Consider the following 23,414-nt stretch of genomic DNA (forward strand, 5'->3'; position numbering starts at 1 on the left):
CTGCTCCAAGGGTGGTTTCAGAGAATCCCAGAATCAGCAAGGCTGGAAAAGACCTTGGAGATCATCAAGTCCAACCTGTGCCCTGACACCGCCTTGTCTCCCCTGAGCCTCCTCTTCTCCAGGATCAACAATCCCAGCTCCCTCAGCCACTCCTCACAGGACTTGTGCTCCAGACCCCTCACCAGCCTTGTTGCCCTTCTCTGGACATGCTCCAGCCCCTCCATGTCCTTCCTAAATTGGGGACACAGAACTGGACACAGCCCTCGAGGTGCTGCCCAATCAGTGCCCAGCACAGGGGAAGAATCACTGCCCTGCTCCTGCTGGCCACACCATTCCTGATCCAGGCCAGGAGCCATTGGCCTTCTTGGCCACCTGGGCACACGGCTGGCTCATGTCCAGCCTGCTGTCCATCAGTCCCTGCAGGTCCCTTTCTGCCTGGCTGCTCTCCAGCCCCTCTGTCCCCAGCCTGGAGCGCTGCAGGGCTTGTTGTGGCCAAAGTGCAGGACCCAGCACTTGGACTTGTTAAACTTCACCTTGTTGGATTTGGGCCCTGGATCCAGCCTGTCCAGGGCCCTGTGCAGAGCCCTCCTACCCTCCAGCAGATCAACACTCCCAGACAACTTGGTGTCACCACAGTTCCATGAGGCCCCAGAGTGTCCCAATGATCTCCATGATTCCATGAGGCCTCCCAGTGTCACAATGTCCCTTTGGTTCCATGGGACACCTTGGTGTCACAAAGTCTCTTGGATCCTTGTGCCCCACAGTGTCACAATGGCACCGTGGTCCCCCAAGGCCCTGCAGTGTCACAGTGGATCCTTGGTTCCATGAGGTCTGGCAGGGCAGCAATGCTCTCCTTGGTCCCACAGGGTCACAATGGCCTCATGGTCCCATGGGCCACTCTGGTGTTAAACGTGTTGCCTTCATTCCATGAGTCCCTGAGGAGCAGCACTGGCCCCTTGGTTCCATGGGGCCCCGCAGTGTCACAGTGGCCCCATCATGACACAAGGTCCTGCTCTGTCACAGAGCTCTGCAGGGTTCCACAAGGCCCTGCAGGGTCACTGTGGCCTCTTGGTTCCATGAGGCCTCAGAGTGCCACAATGAATTCCTTGGTGCTGCAGTGTCACAATGGAGCCCTCGTGACGCAAGATCCTGCAGTGTCACCAGGGACCCTTGGTTCCATGGGGCACCACAGTGTCACAATTGTTCCCTCAGTTCCCTAGAGTCCTTGCCATGAAGCAATGGCCCCTTGATCCCATTGTCCCCAGGCTCTCCCAAGGGTCTCCTTGGTTCCGCAGTGGCACAATGGCCTCTTGGTTCCACAAGGCCCCGCAGTGTCACAGTGGCCTCTGTGGTTCCACCGGGACCCAGACTGTCACAGTGCACTCCTTGCTTCCATTCAGCCCCACAGTGTCACAGTGGCCCCGTGGCTCTGTGGTGCCATGTCGTACACATTGTCACCATGGTCCTCTTAGTGCCACCAGGCCCTGCAGTGTCACAATGGCCCCTTGTTTCCCCAGGGCCCTGCAGTGTCACAATCATCAGAGAATCAACCAGGCTGGCAAAGGCCTTGGAGAGCATCAAGTCCAACCTGGGACCCAACACCACCTTGTCACCCAGACCATGGCACTGAGGGCCACATCCAGTCTTTGCTGAAACACTTCCAGGGACAGTGACTCACCAACCTCCCCGGGCAGCCCATTCCAGTGCCCAATCACCCTTTGTGTGAAGAATATTTCCTGATGACCAGCCTAAACGTCCCCTGGTACAGCTGAAGGCTGTGTCCTCTTGTCCTGTCACTGTTCCATGGGAAAAGAGCTGACCCCCACCTGGCTGCACCCTCCTGTCAGGGAGTTGTAGAGAGTGATGAGGTCTCTCCTGAGCCTCCTCTTCTCCAGGATCAACAACCCCAGCTCCCTCAGCCGCTCCTCACAGGACTTGTGCTCCAGACCCCTCACCGGCCTTGTTGCCCTTCTCTGGACATGCTCCAGCCCCTCCATGTCCTTCCTAAATTGGGGGCCCAGAACTGGACACAGCACTCGAGGTGCTGCCCAAGCAGTGCCCAGCACAGGGGAAGAATCACTGCCCTGGTCCTAATGGCCACACCATTCCTGATCCATGGGTGTGTCAGAGCTTGGATGAGGGAAATGGTGGGGAGGGGTTTGGGACAAAGCGTTATTGATTGTCAGCCATGAAGGGTCTTGATTTTCATATCTATTCAGACTGTAGTAGAAGGTGCTGGGGGTCAATATCAATTGGACATTGTTGATATCAATCTGCAAACAGGAAAAGAAAACAGGGCAAAACAGTTCTCTCTGCATTGTCTTCAATATAGTATATTCACTTTGAATACAAATCTGAAATCTGGCTAATTAACCACAAAAGAATTGAAAACTTCGATTATTCCCAAAGGCTGTTTCTGTTACGGAGTTTTGAACAAATTATATGAGCTTTTGTTACTGAATTCCTGAACTGAAGGGCTCAAGAAAGAAGAGGCCTCTGGAGTAGGAAAATTCATCAGCAACCTCCAAGGGGCTCAGGATCCATCCCCATCAGAGCAGCAATGAGCAGAAATGGGCAGAGCTTTGTGGCTGCCCCAGCTCTGGGATGGGCCTTGGGCCTGGAGCAGGAGCAGCTCTGGAGGGCCCCAAGGCCGGGGCTCTTGTGCTGGCCTGGGCAGATGGGATGGCAGCAGGGGCTGCAGAGCTCTCAGCAGCTGAGGCCGAGGGGAGCAGGGCAGCCAGGGAGCCTCCTTGTGCCTTGGGCAAGCCCCTTCCCCCATGGCTGGGGCTGAGTCCTGGCTGAGCTGCAGCTGCTGCTGTGCCCTTGGCAGGGGCTGAGGCCGTGGGGCCAGTGGCCAGAGCAGCCTGGCCTGAGCAGAGCTGTGGGGCCAGAGGCGGCTGGGCTGTGCTGGGGAGAGGCCCTTGGTGCTGCACAGAGCTCAGGGCAGCTGGCAGAGCTTGCAGGGAGCTGGGCTGGGCTCCGAGAGCCTGGCCCAGAAACCATCAGTGTCCATCTCAGCCTGGCTGAGCGTGCAGGGGCAGGACTCAGCCCAGGCCTTGTGGGGCAGGGCCAGCGCCTGTGCAAGGCATTGAAAACAGGCAAGTGCCCGAGAGAGGAGGCTGCTCTGTGCCCTTGGGGGCATGGGCACAGCAGGGAGGGGGCCCAGGACATTTGTCAGCGCCAGCCTCTGTCCCCAGCCCTTGGCAGCCCTGGCTGCTGAGCCCAGCTTTGGCCTGGGCTGAGTTTGGCTGTGGCCCAGCTCCATCCTGCTGCGGGGCTCAGGGCCTGTTCCCGGCCATGGCCAGCCCTGGCCGGCCTCTCTGCTGGCCCAGAGGCCGGCAGAGCCCGGGGCAGGGCTGTCTGTGCAGCCCCACAGGTGCCACGGGCTGGGCAGGAGCTGGCAGAGGCTGCCCAGCAGGGAGGCCATGGGGCACAGAGCCCCAAGGCTGCCGTGGGCACCACGGCACAGGGGCCGTTCCCAGCCGCAATGCTCCTGTCCTGGGCTGGGCCTGCACAGGGGCTGTGGCACCATGGCTGGGCCAGCACAGGGCCACCAAGGGGCCACGCAGCCGCTGCCGGGGCTGGCAGCAAGGCCGGGCACAGACAAGGAATTGCTGAGCGTGGCCTGCGCTGGCCAGGGCTGACTGTGCCAAAGGCAGAGCTCAGCTGCCCTTGGGGGCTGCAGGAACACTCAGGAGCCCAAAGAGCCTCCATGGCTGTGCTGGAGACCAAGGCTGGAGCAGGGAAATGCAGGGCTGCTGCGCCATGGCGAGGGCATGGAATTCCAGCACACACCTCAGCTCTCTGATGATCCCGGCACCGTGCTGGGCCCTGTTTCAGCCTGGAGCAGAGCAGATGTTGATGGCACAGGAGCCCTGCGGGGCTGGCAGGGACCTGCAGCTTGCAAGGTGCTCTGCTCTCCCTCAGCTCCTCTCTGAGAGATCCAATCCCAGCTGGGCACCTCAGGGCACAAGTGGCACTGCCTGGTCATGGCCACACAGCTGATGTCTGCCTGGAAAGGGGCACAGGTTTTAATACTTGTACACTTCATATTATACAAGTAAATCTTTATTATCCGGGTCACTTGAATACTTTGAAGACAAGGCAGTTTTCCTGCCAGGAAAACAAATTTCCTGGATCTACTGGATTCTTGTACTGATGGCAGGAGAAGAAATACTTATCTTCCCCCCTACCTTTGCCACCAACATTCAGTCCAATATTTCATGACCCTCTTGCTTCAGGTGTTTCCAGCTCTCCTGTTTAAATGGCCATGTCTAAGGACATCGCTTCATTTTGAGCAGCTGGATCGAGGTCCTTCCTGTTGCTCCCACATTTCCTCCTGCAGCTGTTCTCTGGTCATTCCAATGCATCTCTCTTGATTGGCTTCATGCTTTGAGCTTCAGGGAGTTCCCCAGTCTTTCAGAAGTTTAAATAACACCTTAGAATTTTAGTTGTATTTTTGTTGTTTATATCACCTCTTCCTATTCCTTTGTCTAAAAGTCTTCCTCTATGGCAATCCCTTGTGGGTGGTGGACATGTCAGATATTGCTGGATGTCACAAGGAGCTGAAGGAAGTGTTTTCTTTTTTCTTAAATGTTATCATGTTCACAATTTTTATGTTGGCCATGAAGAGAAACCTTCCTGTGCCTCTGAGTCTCACCAGTTCCTGGTCGCTCAAAGGACACAAACCTGATGAGTTGTGGTTCCCACTCCAGTGGTGGCACTTGGAGCTCCCTCCATCCCCAGAGCAGAGCTGCCTTGTCCCAGAAAGTCCCTGGCAATGCAGGGATGAAGGAAACAGGACAGGCTGTGGGGATCAGGGGCAGGGCACAGCCAGGGAGAAGAATGACTTTTTCATTTGATGGAGCTGTGCCTTCCCTTGGCTTTGTTGGCTGACAAGAAATGAACATTCCCCTGTGTCTCGGGCAGCTCCTTCTCCAGGGAAAGCAGGTGGGAGTTGGAGCCAAGGAGCTGAAAGCTGCAGGTGCAGCCTGGGCTGGAGGGAGCTCAGATTTGCACAAGGCTGCTCTGAGTGCCAGGGCTTGGATGGGGGCAATGGTGGGGTGGGGGTAGGGACAGAGTCTGATTGATTGTCAGCCAGAAAGGGTCTTGATTTTCATATCTGTTCAAACAGCATGAGGAGATTCCTGGATCCAATGTCAATCGGAGATTGCAAATATCAATGTATTAGGAGTAAAAAAAAAACTAAACAGGACCTAAATTTTTTTTCTCACTATCTTTGAAAAAAAAATACATTCACTTTGAATACACTTCTGAAATCTGTCTAATTAACCACAAAAGATTTGAAAACTTAAATGAAATTATTCCCAGAGGCTTGGCTTGTTAAGGTGTTCTGAACATTAATGAGCCCTGGGGCACTGAATTCCTGAACTGAAGAGCTGAAGGCTGGAGAAGCCTCTGGAGCAGTAAAATTCAGCAGCAGCCTCCAAGGTGCTGAGGATGTCAGCAGCCCCCACTGAGGCCATCCCTGCCCAGAGACCGTGGGGGAATGGGCAGACAAGGAGAGCGTCCCTGGGGCTGGGGCAGCAGAACTCAGAGGCAGCAGCAGCTCCAGCTGGGAAATGGAGTGTGGGATGGGGCTGTGAAAGCCCTGCCTGGGCTGTGCCAAGCAGGACACACAAGCCCTGACCCCCATCCCCTGAATAATTCTCTCAAGGAGACATTTAAAAGGAATTGCAATTGTTTGTGTCCTCTGAGTTGGATGCACTGGAGGAATACACAGAAGGGACTCTCAGGAGCTCCAAATAAGGAAACAGCCTTTACTGGGAACTTTAGGAAATAGGAGAAACTTTGGCAAAAGGTTTAATACGACATTCAATGAACAAAAACCACTTCTCAAAGCATTAACTTTGCCCATTCAACTTCACAAACTCTATGCCTGTTCAATTTTAAGTTAATCAACATTTGCAAGAGGACAGAAATAGAAGTAGACACAGAAAGAGAGAAAAATAAGATCTAGAGAAGCACACACACAGAGCTACCAACTCCTGGATTCCAGCAGTGTTCAGATAGAAATTCCAAGAGGAGGTTGGGTCAAGATATGTGCTTGCCTTGTGGTCAGCCTTAAATACCCCTTGGTCTTCCTGGGCCCTTCCCCCAGGTGGGACTTGGGGTCATTTGGTCACTCAGGAGCTGGGCTGGGGCTCCAGAGGTGGCTGTGGAGCATTGCCTGTGCTGTGCCAGGGACTGGCAGACACTGCTGGGCTGGGATAGAGGCTCTGGGGGGATTGGGGTTCCAGGGCAGGGCAGGGCTGGGGTTCCAGGGCAGGGCAAGGCTGGACCTGCCCCTTCCTCCCCACACATGAAATGTTTCCAGCCAACAATCTCCTCCAGTCTCTCACAACAGGCAATGTTGGAGGTAAAATCTCGATTGTGGCCATGGGTGCCTGGCCGAGAAGGACAGTTCTTTTCCATAGGAAGGAAAGCCTCAGTTACTGGCTAATTTTTGGTCTGATTGCCTGGATTTTGTTTGGTTTTCTTGTTGTTTTGTTTCCTTGATGTACCTGAAGTGTCCAGTCAGGAGCAGAGTGACTCTTGCCGAGGAACTTTGTGGTGCTGTCACTTAATATGAAATCTGTTTTTTGCTGCTCCCTTGCCGGGGATTTTTTCAGCTCTCTCAAGCCCTCGTTGGTAACAGGGTGAAGGAGCCCTGGCCCAGGCTCTGGCCCTGGGGGACACGGGGACGTTGCCGGGGGGTCCCTGTCCCCCTGTCCCACCCCCCACGGCCCCGTCCCCCGTCCCCGTGTCAGGCTCTGGGGTCGATCTCGTGGAACATCCTCTGGGGGAGGCTGCGGCGCCGGGGGCGGGGGGACCCGGGGGGACAGGGGACCCCGCTGTGCACGAGCAGCGTTGGACTTCTCAGGGGGAACTGTGAGGGGGGGCTGGGGTGGAGTGACCTCCCCAGTGACCTCACACAGCCCCTGTGATGTCACACTGCCCCCTGTGATGTCACACAATCCCTGTGATGTCACACAGCCATCACTGTGATGTCACATAGCCATCTCTGTGATGTCACACAGCCAACTCTGTGATGTCATACTGCCCCTATGATGTCACACTGTCCCTGTGATGTCACAGAGCCATCTCTGTGATGTCACACATCCCTGTGATGTCAGACAACCATCACTGTGATGTCACTTAGCCACCTCTGTGACATCACACAGCCCACTCTGTGATGTCATACTGCCCCTATGATGTCACACTGCCCTTGTGATGTCACACAGCTATCTCTGTGATGTCACACTGCCCCTATGATGTCACACAGCCCTATGATGTCACAGAGCCATCTCTGTGATGTCACACATCCCTGTGATGTCACACAACCATCACTGTGATGTCACTTAGCCACCTCTGTGACGTCACACAGCCCACTCTGTGATGTCACACTGCCCCTATGATGTCACATTGCCCTGTGATGTCACAGAGCCATCTCTGTGATGTCACAGTGCCAGCTCTATGATGTCACCCCGTGATGCCATACAGCAGTGCTGTGATGTCACAGAAGACTGTGATGTCACAAAGTCACCCTGTGATGTCACAGCCAGCTCTGTGATGTCACAACTCCCTCAGTGATGTCACAAAACCCTCAAGAACTCAGTTACATTGAGACACTGAAGTTTCTTGTACTTTGAAGAGATCCCTGCCAGGGACACAACTGAGAAAGTGTGGAAGGAAAGCCCAGAGCCCCAGTGCTTCAGGGCAGGTGAGAAGCAGCCCTCGACATGCCAAGGTGGGCAGGTGGTCCCCAGGAGGCCCAGCCAGCCAGGCCTGGTCCGTGTTCCCCTGGTTTGGTGGTGATGCCTTGAGAGGCCACCTAGAACAGAGCTAGACAGTGCTAAAGGAATAAAGCAGGTGTTTATTCAAAGGCCTTCAAGGGATACACCTGCGGCAGTACAAGAGCCTGGCCCTGGCTCCATCCTAGATGGAGTCCAGGTCACGAGTTTTCCCTGGGGCAAACAGGGAGATTTGGTCTGGCAGGATGTGTAAAACAATCTCCTGTAATATCTGCTTGTTCTCACACAGAGCACTTGGCTGCAGGGACACATTCCCATCGTTCCTGCCCAGGTTTCTGGATTCAAACAGTGCTGTCTTTCCTCAGAGCTGTTCCTTCAGCTGCCTCGGGAGGGCCTTTTGGCCTCTGGACCCACACTCTGGCTCCTTTATTAGCACTGCTGGATCCAAACCCTTTATCTCCACCAACAGCACTGATTTGAGGTGGATCTCTTTTTTCCCAATTGTTTTAAAAACTGACAATATCAATAATTGTGCTACCCTGTCATGGGGTTGAATAATCCAATCTTGTTCACTATTGTTTAACACAATTCCTTCAATTTCTCCTTGTTAATCTGCATCAGTTCCTCCAGTGAGCAGTTATCGAACCAAAGTGTCCTGCAGGAATCTGGATTCCTGTTCCTGTATTGTTAACTCTCATTTGCTTCTGATTTATCCTAATTAATTCCAGTGCCTGAAGGTCCAGCCCTGCAGCCTCTGGGCTGGCCCTGCCAGGGCCATCACAGCCAGAACAATTTCCCAGGCAGTCCAAGTCTCACTGTCCATGGCTATATTTGCAAATTGGGAGCAGCCGTGCACAGCCAGGGGGTTTCCATTTCCCCAGGGGGCCATTGCTAAGGGCATGGAGCACATCTGGGAGATGGCTTCTCCATGGGGACAGGTTCCCATTCCTCATTCTTTCAACTGCTCTTTTAACAACCCCTTCACCCATTCAACCAATCCTGCAGCTTGTGGATTGCCTGTTACATAAAAAACCCAGCAGTCTTAATCACTTTATTTCTCACAGTAATAGAAAAAGCATCCTGCATCAGAATATCAGCAAATCCTACAAAAATAGCCAATTTCATCCCTTCCTCCTTCATTCATTGTACACAATTCACAAATTTTACCACTGACAGCTGGGTCTTGGCCAGTAATTTTTTGGGAATTTCTGCTGGGTGACCGGCTGGACTGGATGAGCTCAGAGGCCTTTCCCAACAGAAAGGATTCTGTGATTCCATGATTCCATCTGCTGCATTCAGCCAGGTCCATGTTAGCAGCATTCATTTGCTCAGAAAGTCTCCTCTGGCCCAGCTCTTGTGGCCTGAGGCTTCAGCTCCTTCAGCTCCTGGTGCTCAGCTGCTCGTGCTGAACCAGACGACTCGGAGAGAAGAACACAGTCCATCCAATTCCTTCTGGGACACGGAGAGACAGTGAATTCTGTGACAGCAGCTTTTCCTGCAAGATGTGCATCATCACAAAGACTTCATCAATGGGGTTGGGGGTGCTTGGAGCTTTGTCCTGTGCCACTCTGGGATGTCATGAACCAGGACTTCACCTGCCACCAGCCCAGCTCACCCTCTGCCACCGCAGCTCCTTGGGCCTTGTGTCCCCAAAGCAGACACCAAGCGTTTCTGCTGCTCCCCCTTTGCACAAATCCACAGAGAGCTGGTATTTTTCCAAGTCTCGTGTCTCCATTGGGCCATATTCCCAAAGAACCAGCAGCACATCCCGATGAATACGGCGAGTTACGTGTATGGTTGTCAGCTCCACTTCCTGCCTAGAAATCCTGAAACTGCTTCTAAATGCTGCTCCTTCAGCTCCTGGACACCTTCTCACACAGAGCTGGGGAAAAAATCCCATGGCCACTGGCTAAAAGGTGAGTTATGCCAAAGTTAGAGCTCTGTGGGAAATCTCTCTCCCTCCCTGTCCTTTTAATGTATCTGTGCATGGGGGTGTGCATGGATGTGTCTTGTATGCAAAGGAAGGAGCGTGCAAGCAACGTGACTGACACTGTCACTGTCCATGCTATTCCATACCCATGGGTACAGAGACATTCTGGAAACCCTGGCACAGACAGGGCCTTCTGTCCATGGGTACAGAGACATCCAAGAGCCCCTGGCACAGACAGGGCCTTCTGTCCATGGGTACAGAGACATTCTGGAAACCCTGGCACAGACAGGGCCTTCTGTCCATGGGTACAGAGACATCCAAGAGCCCCTGGCACACACAGAGCCTTCTGTCCATGGCTACAGAGACATCCAAGAGCCCCTGGCACACACAGGCCTGGCATACACAGGCCTGGCAGCACAGGTTGCTTTCCCCACAGGCTGCAGGAGATGAGAACACAACATTTGCCAACACTGACTGCAAGCCACAGCTGCGGGTGCTCCCCGTGAACCTCAGCTCTGGCACCACTGTCTGCCCCAAGCTTCAGGGGCTGCAGTGGGAGCCCGGCTGGGCTCTGCCCTGGGGCCATCCTGCAGGGACAGCTGCAAACAGGGAGCATTCCCTTGCCACCAAGAGCCAAGCCAGGGCTGCAGGGCAGCTGCTCCAGCCCGGACTGCACTGCTCAGTGCTGTGCTCTGGGGCTGGGGCTCCCCGCACAGGGGACTGGACTGGTGTGCCAGAGGAGACAGAGAAGCTGCAGCTTCAGCCTAACTGAGGTGGGTGCGTGGGCTGGGAAGAGTGGGGAGGCTCAAGGGGATTCACAGAGCTCATCCTGCTGTAAGGACGAGGAAAAGGGAGTGGTAACTCAGCAGTGAGGAGAGCTGAGGGCTGGAGAGCAGCTCTGAAGGACACTAAAATCCCACCAGACCTCTGAGACATTGCTGCTCCTCAGCCAGTGACAGGATGAGTCCCCAAGCCAGGGGCTCAGCCTTCCTCGTGGTGAGGGGCACCAAGGAAAGCAGCAGTGTGATGGATACTGCCATGGGCTGGGAACTCACTGGGGGAAAAGAGGGAGCAGTTGGGGAGTAAAAGGCAGGTGGGAGAGAGAACTGTTCAGAGAAGGGCTGAGCTACAGCTTGAGCAAGCTGCAAAATGTCATTTGGGGTCAACCCAGATTCATTTTATTTCAGAAGCTACTGAACAAGTTTATTTTTTGGGTGGTGGCATGTTTTCCCTTGGAGGTGTACACTCTGCAAACTTGAGCTGTGTTGCTGAAATGCTCAAGCAAGGCTGTGCTGCAGGGCACACCATTTCTTCTTTGGCTGATTCTGGCCCGGTGCTGAGCTCCAGCAGAGCCCTGGCAGAGCCCAGAGCAGCCTCAGCACCCGCAGAGCCCGGCTGCAAGGAGAGAAAGCAGAAAGCGCCCGTCAGCTGAAGGCTCCTGTCCCCTTGTCCCAGCCGCCCGCGGTGCCCAGGCCATGCTGGCCGTGCCCAGAGCGGTGCCCAGAGCTGCCCATCATTGCTGCCTTTGGCAGCAGAGCAGGAGGGCAGGACATGTGCCCAGCCTGCAGCCAGCCACGGCACATCCAGCCCTCAGCAGCTGCCCGCAGCAGGATGCTCCTGTGCTCGCTGCCATCTCCCCAAAGCTCTGATCCCACCATGCCAAGCAGACGGGACCCACCTGACGCCATCCACCGCTGGAAGAAAAGCTGGTCCCAAACGATGTCCTCAGCCTTCTCCAAGGGCACGGCCCATCCACGCCGCAGCTGCTCCCAAGCACTTCCCCATCCAGACTGGACCCCACCTGGAACGCTTCCTCTAGAAAAACAACAAATGATTGAAAATAGATTACAGACAAAAAGGGGAACAAGAAAAAAGGTCAAAAATCTTATCTTTGTCAGGGCCTTGAGGAAGGCCCAACTCCTGCATGCCAGGGAAAAACCTACCTACAGGTGAGGGAAGCCCAGGCTTTCTCCCTTCCCCCTGCACTGCCCCCCAAAATAACGCTGATCCCAAAGCAAACAGGGGCAGTGGAGCAGCCCAAGCCCTTCCTTGCCTGCAAAGCAAAGCAGCCCCTGCACAGGTTCTGGAGTCCCACCTGTGCTCCCACCATGGGGGTTGGTTTGTATCGGGCTGGCTGCCCCAGCCCCAGCCCCAGCCCGGGGCACGGTGGGTGCTGGGGGCTGTTGGCAGGGCCAGGAGCCCACTCCCATTTCGTACCCACCCCAGCCCATGCCCCCAGCCCTGCCAAAAGCAGCCTGGCAGCCGACTGAAGGATCAGCTGCATCCGCCCCAGCAAAGGGGGAACCTTTGGTTCCCGGCCAGGCTGAGCAATGCCCAAATCTGGGAGCATCCCCCTGTGTGTGGACTCATCTGCAAATTCCCTGTGGAGCCTGGCTTTGGAGAAGGTGCCAGAATCCAAGTCCATCATCTTCAGCTGGCCAGGCCGAGGAAGAGATTGTAATCCTTGAGGTTGTCCTTGGTGTCTCCAGCAGCAGCAGCCCCACCTGGTGCAGCTTCTCCAGGGGCTCCTTCTCCTTCCCTGGGGCCAGACCAGGCTGTGAGGGTTCTGCCCAGGGCCCAGCTGTCAGGGAACCAGGACAAGCAAAACCCGGGGGATGGTGGCCAGCAGTGCTTGCCACACCAGGTCTCCAGCTCAGCTCCAGCCCAAGAGCTGCGTGTTCCCTTCTGCTGACCCCTGCTCAGAGCTACAGGCAGCACAAAACCTGTCTGGTTGGCTTTGCCACTGATTGCCAAGAGATGTGTGGAGCTGTTACCTGCCAGGCCCCTGGATCCAACTGTGCACGTGGATCTCTCCCATCCTCTAGGGCAGAGGAACACCCTGCACCCAAGGATCACGGAAAAGCTCTTCTAAGGACGGCCTGTCCAAGGGCTGCATGGACAAACACCTCTTAATGACATCCTGGCACTCTGGGGAGAGAAACCAGGAATCACCAGTCAGTTGGAGAAGTTGCCCCCCCAGTTCCCATGCCCAGGCCATGCTGGGTGTGCCCAGAGCTGGGCCTGAACTTCCCCATGGATTCTCTGTTTGGAGGAGAGCAGGAGAGCAGGACTTGTGCCACCTCCTCAGCAGCTGCCAGAGCGGGATGCCCACGAGCTGCTGCTGTCTCCCAGCACTGGTATTGCCCCCGTGGCCAGAGATGAGGATCCACCTTGAGAGAGCCGTCGTGGGAACAAGATCCGCCCCCAGATGATCTCCTGGCCCCCCCTGAACGGGTGCTTGCCCATGACCAGGTGGCACAGCAGGAGGCCCAGGGACCAGATGGTCGCTGCCTCGCCGTGGTAGCGTCGGTGGTGGATCCACTCTGGTGGGCTGTAGGACAGGGTTCCTGTGGAACACAGACACAGTTCAGCAGGGGGATGCTGCTGCTCCCAGAGCCTGGCCCCAGCAGCCCTGGGCATGTGGGGGCTGCCCCAGTGGCACACGGGGTGACCGCTGCCCTCTCGCCAGCACCTGGGACTTGTGTACAGACTCGGGGCTGGAAAAGAAGCCACTGGTGCTGGAAGAGGGCAGCAGAAACCCTGGGAAGGCCCAACCATGACACACAAAAGAAAAACTCACCCAGTGGTGGAGAAACCCACTCTACTCCCTGCCTGCACAGCCCCCAAAAATGTGAATAAGCCAAGGCAAACAAGGGGAGCAGAGCAGTCCAAGCCCTTCTCACCTGCACACCAAACTGCCCAGGGCATGGGTTCAGACCCCCCTCTCTGATACCCCCATGGGGGTTTTTGTCAGGCTGGCTGCCCCAGCTCCAGCCCCAGTCCAGGGCACAGTGGGGGCTGAGGGCTGTCAGCAGGGCTGGGAGCTGGACCCCCTCACACCCCCACCCAAATCAACCTGGCTCCAGCATTAATCCCATCCCAGCTGCAATAGGGGCAGCCCCGGTGCTGCACCCCGGCTGGGCCATGAGATGCCCAGGAGCATCCCCTGGCAGGGCTCACCTGCAAACTGGGTGTAGGCTGTGTCTTGGAGGAAGGTGCCACAGCCAAAGTCGATCAGTTTCAGCTGCCCGGTGGCCAGGTCGAGCAGGATGTTCTGGGGCTTGATGTCCCTGTGCAGGACCCCGCAGCTGGTGCAGTGCCGCACGGCCTCCAGCACCTGGCGGAACAGCCCCCGCGCCTCCTCCTCCGGCAGGAACCTCCGCTCCGCCAGGAAACCCGACAGGTCCTGGCACCGCTCCGGGCGCTCCAGCACCAGCAAGAAGCTGTCGGGGAGCTCGAGCCACTCCAGGAGCTGAATGACACCAGCGCAGCCAGAGGCCACCTTGGCCAGCAGCACGATCTCCAGGGGTGCGCTGGTGCCGTCGGGCTGCGGGAGGAGCGCGATGCCGTCAGTGGGGCTGAGGCCGTGCCGGGGCTGGGGAAGCCCTCAGCCAGCCCGGGATGCTCTGCATGCCCCGCTCAGCCCACGCCCGCTCTCCCTGCAGGGCTCCCGGCAGCTCCCACCCTGCCGGGCCCCGGCTCATCCCCGCCCGGCACGGCCCGGCTTCTGCCGTTGGCCCCGCTCACTCACCAGCTCGCCCCAGTGCCGGATGCGATCCCGCGGCACCCTTTTGATGGCCACCTGCGAGCAAGGGAGAGCAGCGGGTTCAGCTCGCCCCCCGCCTAGCCCAACCCCATCCTCCTCCTCCTCCTCCTCCTGCTGCGCCCGCTGCCGGCCCCGCCGCTCACCAGGGCGCCGTCCGAGAGCCGTGTGGCCGCGAAGACGCTGCCGAAGCCGCCGCTGCCCAGCAGCGAACCCAGCCGGTAGCGCTCCTGCAGGGCCTCCTGCGCCTTCCCTGCGGGCGGGACGCGGCTGTCAGCGCTCGGCCCGGGGCCAGGAGCGGCCCCCGAGCGCCCCCCGAGCGCCCCGGGCCGGCCATCCCCAGGCGTTCTCTGCTGGCAACGGGACAGCGGCGGCTCGGGGCCGGCGGCCGCGCTGCCGAGCGGCGGAGCTCGGGCCGGGGAAGCCGCAGCGGAGGCGGCGGCAGCGGCCGCGCCGCCTGTGTCCTCCGCGGGGCCCGGGAGGAGCCGGGGCCGGGGCCGGGACTGGAGCCCACGTCGGGGCCGGGGCCGGGCTCGGGCCAGGAGGAGCCAAAGGGCGGCGATGCCGCCCCAGCCCCAGGCACTGATGCCCGCCCAGCAGCGCCAGCGCCAGCACGGCCAGAGCCGGGCGGGGGCGAGACCTCGGCGGGACGGCCGGGGACAGGGACAGGGACAGGGACAGGGACAGGGACGGGGACGGGGACGGGGACGGGGACGGGGACGGGGCAGCCCCGCCCGGGGCCCGGGGCGGGTCGGGGGCATGGCCCGGCCGGGCAGGGGAGAGGGAGACTGGGAGAGGAGGGGACAGCGGGAAAGGGAGAGCGGGAGAGGCTGCGGGACAGCGCGAGAGGGAGAGGAAGAGCAAGAGGGAGTCGACAAAGCCGCTTCTTTCGCTGCTTTCGCTGCTGCTGCCGCTGCTGCTGCTGCCGCTGCTGCAACTGAAGCAACTGAAGCTCCGGGGCCGTTTGTCCCCGTGTCCGTTTGTCCGTTGCCCGCTCGCCCCCGCGCCCAGCCCCGCGCTCCCCGGGGCAGCCCCTGAGCCTGTCCAAACACGGGAACTTTGCCGTGTTCAGCCCAGACCCAGAGTCTGGACTCCTGCCCAGGGGCACAGGAATCCCCTCGGGCGCTGCTGTGCATTGTCCCTGCTGAGGGTCAAACACTCTCGGAGCGCATTCCCTGAATGCAGAATTTGTACCTGACCCAAGCACTGCACTTACCTCTCCAGCAATGATTTCCAAAAAAAAAAAAAACCCAGGGGAAGGCAAACTGTGTGTAGCTCATGGTATTTTACAGGGTCTAAAACTTGCCAAGTCATGGATCTTAGAAGTGAGACCCATTTGGATTAATGGGATGGAGAAGTAGTGCAAGATGGAAAAGAGGAACATAGAAATAAATGGAGGAAAACATCTTTGATTTTTTCTTCCCATTTTAATTTCATTTCTTAAAAGCTGTTTCAGTGTACCTGGAGTCTTCTCCACAGTCCTGTTTGATCTTTCCAAGTACCTGTGATAAACTGTGGTAACTTATTTGTTCATCAAAAGAATTGGAATATTAAAGGAGAAAAAAAAAAAAATAAAAAATTAAAGGGACTAGCCTTATACTAGCTCGTAGCAACTGCTACAAACCACAAGGCTATAGATATATTGCAAAACCGTAAGATTACAAGTATGATTAATCACCATATAGGGAGCTTTTTTGTAGCTTTTTTGCAGACACAGGCTAAGGATGTCGGGGGATGGCCGGAGCTGATTATGAAATCAGCGACCACCAGGCAACAGCCACCGGACTAGACAACGTAGGAGTGCTCCGGGTACGCCCATCACTGTCTGGAGGCGATTGTGAAATCAGCGATCACCTGCCTCGACACAACGCAGAAACGACGCAGAGAGATGCTCAAGCTACGCACACCGCTATCGCAAGAGACGCGAATGAAGAAACCTCCAAGAAACTATAAAAAGAAACTGAATAAGGGAGTGGGGTGTGGGGCACTGCAGTGTGGGACACTGCAGGAGGGGCGGTTTGGAGACCCCTACCCACCCAGCGCTGTTTTGCTTGCTACTGCTTGCTGTAATTAATAAAATGCTAATTGACCTTAAAAAGGCTGAATCAAATTATTCGCCTCAATTTATCACAATTTGGTGCCGTGACTCGGATAAAGGAAACCCGGGAGGGAGGCCCCGCTAGGGTGAGGCGCCCCACCGCCTTTTGCGGTGGCCCTAAGGGGGGCTTCCTCCTTGGGCCTTTACCGACGAACCTAAAACTCAGTAGCAAGCAAAGGTACCCCCGTTAATCTTTGTGCACGAAGAACCGCGGAAGAGTGAACACGCAGGAAGCGTAAGTAGCCCCCGGTGGGCCTCTTTTTCCCGGTGGGTGGTGGGCCTCCTTTTTCTAGGGTTGGATGACGTAGGAGGGGAGAGCTGCACCCCCTCGGCGTCGAGTTACCCTCGGTGGGGAGGCTCCTGGGTTAGGAGGAGAGCAAGCGGGCCTAACCCAGACGTGGAGGTGGACTGCGTCAAAGTTCCTGGGGCAGGGGATCCCCGGAGAAACTTCCCCAAGTTTCGGCTTACTAATTTAACATATGTGTTCAGTGGGCCCCGTAAAAGCGGGCTCCGGAATGCGTGTGAAAGGGACAAAGCCTCGACCCCGGAAACGGGGTCTTTAAGAGTCGTTTAGGGGTGTGTAGTCCCGGGGTGATTGAGGTGAGTAAAGAAGACACACAGGGCGAAGCCCCGGTCGAGAAACGGAGGCGCCGGAAAAACGTGAGTAGTCCGGTCTGCTCGGTCGCTCGGTCAGGGGTGGGAGTCCTGGAGTGTAGCGAATGTGAACGTGTGTATGAGAGGGGAACTGGCAGCTCAGATTCCCCAAGTGAGTGTGGACCCCATAGTAGTGCGTTTCCCATATCCGGCGACGGAGTGGGCCACGAATTGGGGGAAGCGACTGTCGTATTGTTTGTGTTGAGTGTGAGAAGGCACTCTAGAAGATGGGTCAGAGAAAAAGTAAATCTGCTGAACCCATGGGTGGGAGAATCTCGGTAAAACTTCCTCAGATCCCAGAGGAGAGTCCACTAGGCTTAATGGTAAAGTATTGGGATGCCTTTCCTTCTAGAAAAGGAAAAGATAGGGTTAAAATGATCCATTATTGTATGGAAATTTGGGGAGGTAAACAAATAAGGGGAGACCAACTATATTGGCCCGTATTTGGGTCATTTGAGGATTGGATCTGTCAAGCTCTAAATATATATGTCAACTCCAAAGAGCCCTTTAACCAAGAGGAGAGCGAATATGCAGCTCTTTGGATAATGGGGGAGACAAGAACAAAGCTATTTGCTCTCAATAGTAAAAGGAAAAAGAAAAAAATACAGGAGGAGGAAATATCCCCAGTTATTCCTCCTCCCTATATACCACCACCTCCTCCAGTACCTCCACCCCTGCTACAATACCCTGAACCCTCAGCCCCCGTTCAAGAATTATCTGATGACGAGGGATCAGAGGTTAGGGTGTCGGAGGGGAATACCCCCAGGATGTCCCGGAGAGTCACTAGGAGTCAAACCCGACAAAGGGAGAAACAAGAACTGGGCATATTTCCTCTTAGAGAACATGGGATGGGAATGGTACCCAACCCAAATGCAGCACAACCAGGGCAGCCAGCCCAAATTTTGGGAGTGGGATATATATCTGTCCCACTAAGTCCGGGAGATGTCCGGGATTTTAAAAAGGAAATGGGACATCTGTTGGAAGACCCCCTGGGGGTGGCGGAGCGATTAGACCAATTTTTAGGACCTAACATTTACACTTGGGAGGAGCTGCAATCTATATTGGGAATCCTATTTTCTGTGGAGGAAAGGAGAATGATTAGGGAGACGGGTATGAGGATCTGGGACGATGAACACCAGCAAGGACCATTAGCAGACACCAAATGGCCCCTCCAGAATCCTCAGTGGAATAACCAAGACCCGGTGCATCGCATACACATGAGCGATTTGCGGAATATAATATTACAGGGAATAAGGAGGGCTGTTCCTCGTGGGCAGAATGTACAAAAGGCATTTAAAGAGCACCAGAAAAAAGATGAAGATCCAACAGAATGGTTGGAGAGATTGAAGAAAGCTTTCCAGTTGTATTCAGGGGTGGACCCCAATACCCCAGAGGGTGAGACACTTTTGAAGGTGCATTTTGTAGTCAATTCTTGGGTAGACATTCGGAAGAAGTTGGAGAAATTAGAAGGATGGCAAACGAAAGGATTGGATGAGTTGTTGCGAGAGGCTCAAAAGGTGTATGTTAGGAGAGAAGATGAGAGTTTTAAAAAGCAGTCTAAAATCATGTTGGCAGCAGTAAGGGAGGGACAACGGAATCCCCAGAGAAGAACTGGAGGTCAGTCTAGAGGTCAGACTGATGTCCAGAGAAGTCGGTTTGAAGGGAAGTCGAGAGGTGGAGAGAGCATTGTTTGTTTCTATTGTGGGAGGAAGGGACACATAAGGAAAGAGTGTCGGCAGAAGATTGCTGATGAGGAACAGTTCAAAGAAGATTAGGGGGGTCGGGGGCTCTATCTGCTGGGGACAAGGGAAAGAACAGAGCCTCTGGTAAAATTAAAGATAGGTCCCCAGCAACAAGAATATGAGTTCCTTGTGGACTCAGGGGCGGAGAGATCAACCGTCCAGACCCTTCCCCAAGGGTGTAAGGTTTCACCTGAAATAATACAGGTGATTGGGGCCAAAGGGGAACCCTTTGGAGTACCTGTAATTAAGGATGTACTTTTAGAAAGTGATTCTAAATTAGGAATTGGGTCATTTTTACTAGTTCCAGAAGCAGATTATAATCTATTAGGGAGAGATTTGATGGTTGAGTTGGGGATAGGGATAGAGGCAAAAAAAAGGAGAACTAACAGTAAAACTATATCCTCTCCGGGCTGAAGACGAGAAAAAGATTAACCCAGAAGTTTGGTATACCCCCGACAGTGTGGGGAAATTAAATATTGAACCCTTTGAGGTAACTATCAGGAACCCAGAAATCCCTGTCAGGATTCGGCAATATCCCATACCCAAAGAGGGGAGGGAAGGACTAAAAACAGAAATAAAGAGACTTTTGGAAAAGGGACTTTTAGAACCTTGCATGTCCCCTTTCAATACCCCCATTCTGCCGGTAAAGAAACCGAATGGCAGTTACAGATTGGTGCATGACTTGCGGGAAATTAATAAAAGAACAGTTGAAAGATTCCCGGTCGTAGCCAATCCACATACTATTTTAAGCCAACTTGGCCCAGAAAACCAGTGGTATAGTGTAATAGATCTTAAAGGTGCTTTTTGGGCCTGTCCCCTTAAGGAAACTTCTAGAGATTATTTTGCCTTTGAATGGGAAGACCCGGATACACATAGAAAACAACAATAGAGGTGGACAGTCCTTCCCCAGGGGTTTACCGAATCCCCAAATTTGTTTGGGCAAGCTCTGGAACAAATATTGGCAGAATATTCACAGGGGGAGGGGATTGTGCTTCTACAATACATAGATGATTTATTAATTGCAGGGAAAGAAGAAGAAAAAGTAAGGGAAGAAACTATAAAACTCCTAAATTATTTAAGCCTTAAGGGACTCAAAGTTTCAAAGTCGAAATTACAATTTGTGGAAGAGGAAGTTAAGTACCTCGGACACTGGCTGACTCAGGGGACTAAGAAATTGGATACTGACAGAGTCCAAGGAATACTTTCCCTGGAAGCTCCAAAAACTAAAAGGCAGGTTCGGCAGTTACTGGGACTTTTTGGGTATTGCAGACAATGGATTGAAAATTTTAGTGGGAAAGTTAAATTTCTGTATGAAAAATTAACAACAGACGGGCTATTAAAATGGAGCTCCGAGGATGAGACCCGGTTAAAATCATTAAAAACCGAATTGGTCAGTGCCCCTGTTCTCAGCCTCCCGGATTTAAAAAGACCATTTTTTTTATTCATTAATGTCAATGAAGGGGTGGCGTACGGGGTGTTAGCCCAGGAATGGGCTGGAGGAAAGAAACCAGTGGCATATCTCTCAAGGCTTCTTGATCCTGTTAGCCGAGGGTGGCCTGCCTGTCTGCAATCGATAGTGGCTGCTGCCCTTTTGGTAGAAGAAGCAGGAAAGATAACTTTTGGGAGTGAACTGAAGGTTCTATCTCCTCATAACATCCGTGGAGTACTACAACAAAAAGCGGATAAATGGATAACAGATGCCAGACTCCTAAAGTATGAAGGCATCCTAATTTCTTCTCCTAGGTTAAGTGTTGAAACCACAAGCTTACAAAATCCAGCCCAGTTTCTATACGGGGAACCAGTTGTGGGATTAACTCATGATTGTCTTTTGCAAATAGAGGAACAAACAAAAATAAGACCAGACCTCGAAGAGGAGGAATTAGAGGAAGGATATCGATATTATGTAGATGGGTCCTCTCGGGTCCTTGAAGGGAAAAGGAAATCTGGGTATGCTATTGTGGATGGGAAAATTTTTAAGAAAATAGAATCTGGTCCTCTTAACCCCAGCTGGTCAGCACAAGCATGTGAATTGTATGCAGTGCTCAGAGCTTTAGAACTGCTAAGAGGAAAGGTTGGGACCATTTATACTGATTCAAAGTATGCTTATGGGGTGGTTCATACATTTGGTAAAATCTGGGAAGAAAGGGGACTTATCAATTCACAGGGAAAGGGGTTGATACATGGGGAATTAATTCGGAAAGTGCTCCAGGCCTTGAGAGGTCCGGAAAGAATAGCTATTGTTCATGTAAAAGGACATCAAGTGGGGATGGGAAACTCAGTACGGGGAAATAACTTAGCCAACCAGGAGGCGAGAAAGGCAGCTCTAATGAGTTTAAAACCATATAAGGGGGGGGGGGGGGGGGTCACACAAAGGGAAGATTGCTCCACTTGTGGAGCTGACTTAGAGGAAGAACCATGTTGGGCTTGTTGGGATGCCTACGGGATTGATTCGATACAGTGTGCCTGTGATAACCCCCAAAAGGAACATTGCTGGTTCCATGGACTCATTAATCATGAGTGCGCCTGTGAAGACCCCCAAGACAAACATTGCCGGTTCCATGGACCCATTAACCATGTGTTAGCCTTCATGGTACAGGAAAAACAAAAACTAAACCAAATGGGGGTGAAGGAAAAAGAGGGAGGCAAGTGGATACTACCGGATGGGCAAGAGGTACTCCCAAAAGGAATGGCAATGAGGGTCCTGCAAGCAATCCATAGGAAAACCCACTGGGGAATTCAAGCCCTGGTTGACCAATTTGCAATTAAATATATGTGTATAGGGGTCTATAATCTTGCAAAACAGGTAACCCAACAATGTTTAACCTGTCAAAGAATAAATAAACAACAATTAAGAGAAAGACCAATGGGCGGAAGGGAACTGGCACAACGACCCTTTTCACATATACAAATAGATTTTACAGAATTACCAAAAGTGGGGAGGTATAAATATCTATTGGTACTGGTAGACCACTTAACCCATTACATGGAAGCTTATCCTACGGCCCGAGCTACTTCGAACACTGTGGTAAAAGTATTATTAGAGCAAATTATCCCCCGGTATGGATTAATTGAGTGTTTAGACTCGGACCAGGGACCCCATTTCACCTCTAAAATTGCAAAAGATGTCCTGACAGCTTTGGGGACTCAATGGAAATATCACACCCCATGGCATCCACAGAGCTTGGGGAGGGTGGAAAGAATGAATGGAGAAATAAAAAAAAAAAACAACTCACAAAGTTAATGCTGGAAACAAAAATGTCATGGGTTAAGTGCCTACCTCTTGCCTTATTGAACATTCGAACTCAACCCCGAACTGATGTGGGGATCTCCCCATTTGAAATGCTATTTGGAATGCCTTATGATATGGAAGCCCCCACAGATCACCCCTGCCTAAAAGATTCTCATATTAAATTCTACATCACTCAAATTATGAGCAGAAGGCAGGAATTGAGGAAGAAAGGAGTGTTGACACAGAGACCACCTCTGGATATCACAATCCATAAGATAAAACCAGGGGATCAAGTACTTATTAAGTTTTGGAAGGAAGATTCCTTAACTCCATGTGGGGAAGGTCCCTTTCTTGTTTTGCTTACCACAGAAACGGCAGTCAGGACGGCCGAAAAGGGGTGGACTCACGCCAGCCGAGTGAAAAGCCCGGTTGCCACAAATAACCAGTGGAGAGTGACTAGCCAGCCTGGGAACTTGAAAGTGACTCTTAAGAAAAACTAATGAACTCTGTGGACATCATCCAAATCAACCATAAGGGGAAGCAAAGGGATACAATTACAAACTAGCTAAAGACTATATAGTGATTTGTAATAGGAAAGTTATGGAGATTGTTATCCTTTTGTGTGCTTTATATGTAAAATTTGCCAAGAACGGTGGTGGGTCCATTGCCAGAGGGGAAGACCACCAATTGGGGTTTGTACTGAGTGCTATAAAACTCAGCGAAAACTAACTGAAACTGTGCTAAGGATAGGAGAATTGGAAAATCGGTGGGTCAGTTTTGGATCTGAGTGGTGGGAAATATTCTTGTTTTCATACTAACGAGCCCACTCCATTTGCTGCTCAGATAATAAAAGGGTGTTGTCAAAAGGAACTGAAGGGGATTCCTTGCAACCCACCTCTGGTCAAAGATAAGAACTGGGAACAGTACAAGGCTAGGCAGGAGCGGAAAAGGGGATGCTCAGGCGAGTACTGCTGCTGCCGAGAAGATGGTTTACCTCGCGGCTCGAAGCACCCGAGTCGGCGAGCGAGGCAGAGAGGAAAAGGCCAAGCCCCCTCTAAGTGGAACAATGCTGAAATGCTCCAACCACTGCCAGCCGAGTACTAGGCTCCCTCAAAGGACCAGTCTAAGTGCCTCCGAAACACCAAGGGAGCAGCAAGCCAAAAAAAGGGGAAAACAGGATATTACAAAACAAAAACAAGGCTAGGACTCCACCCTTATTGGCAAATTATTAGTTTTCTATTGCTCTGTCCTAGTGGTGTTTCTAGTCAGGACAATGCTGAACACTTTACTTCTAGCCTACGAAGCAGCAAAGCGATTTGATGAACAAAATGGTAAAAGAGAAAATGGGGGATTGTGATAAACTGTGGTAACTTGTTTGTTCATCAAAAGAATTGGAATATTAAAGGAGGAAATATAAAAATTAAAGTATAAGGGACTAGCCTGCTTGTTAGGAGAGAGGGGAGG

The 23,414-nt window shown here is 53.4% G+C and overlaps 1 protein-coding gene and 2 pseudogenes across 1 annotated transcript; 1 reads left to right on the top strand and 2 right to left on the bottom strand.

Moving 5' to 3' along the window:
- Window positions 1-23,414, top strand: part of LOC128820667 (uncharacterized) — a 2,212,279-nt pseudogene that overhangs the window by 2,027,685 nt on the left and 161,180 nt on the right.
- The window catches only part of LOC128820669 (uncharacterized), a 1,091,286-nt pseudogene that overhangs the window by 1,027,285 nt on the left and 40,587 nt on the right, over window positions 1-23,414 (bottom strand).
- Window positions 10,867-15,593, bottom strand: LOC128820775 (serine/threonine-protein kinase pim-1-like). Its single transcript, XM_054001609.1, has 7 exons — window positions 14,374-15,593; window positions 14,216-14,266; window positions 13,645-14,011; window positions 12,855-13,031; window positions 12,459-12,612; window positions 11,628-12,223; window positions 10,867-11,499 (listed from the first exon to the last, which is right to left on the bottom strand). The coding sequence occupies exons 1-5, from the start codon at window positions 15,361-15,363 to the stop codon at window positions 12,506-12,508; spliced, it is 1,692 nt and encodes a 563-aa protein (XP_053857584.1). The 5' UTR covers window positions 15,364-15,593; the 3' UTR covers window positions 10,867-11,499; window positions 11,628-12,223; window positions 12,459-12,505.

Source organism: Vidua macroura, chromosome 30 (genome assembly GCF_024509145.1).
Source record: "Vidua macroura isolate BioBank_ID:100142 chromosome 30, ASM2450914v1, whole genome shotgun sequence".
Taxonomy (NCBI): domain Eukaryota; kingdom Metazoa; phylum Chordata; class Aves; order Passeriformes; family Viduidae; genus Vidua; species Vidua macroura.

Coding starts and splice junctions, on each gene's coding strand:
- LOC128820775 (XM_054001609.1), bottom strand. CDS start 15,363: ATGCACAGCAGCGCCCGAGGGGATTCCTGTGCCCCTGGGCAGGAGTCC. Junction 14,267..14,373: donor GGCTCTCGGACGGCGCCCTG/GTGAGCGGCGGG, acceptor CCTTGCTCGCAG/GTGGCCATCAAAAGGGTGCC. Junction 13,032..13,644: donor AGCCTACACCCAGTTTGCAG/GTGAGCCCTGCC, acceptor TGTGTTCCACAG/GAACCCTGTCCTACAGCCCA.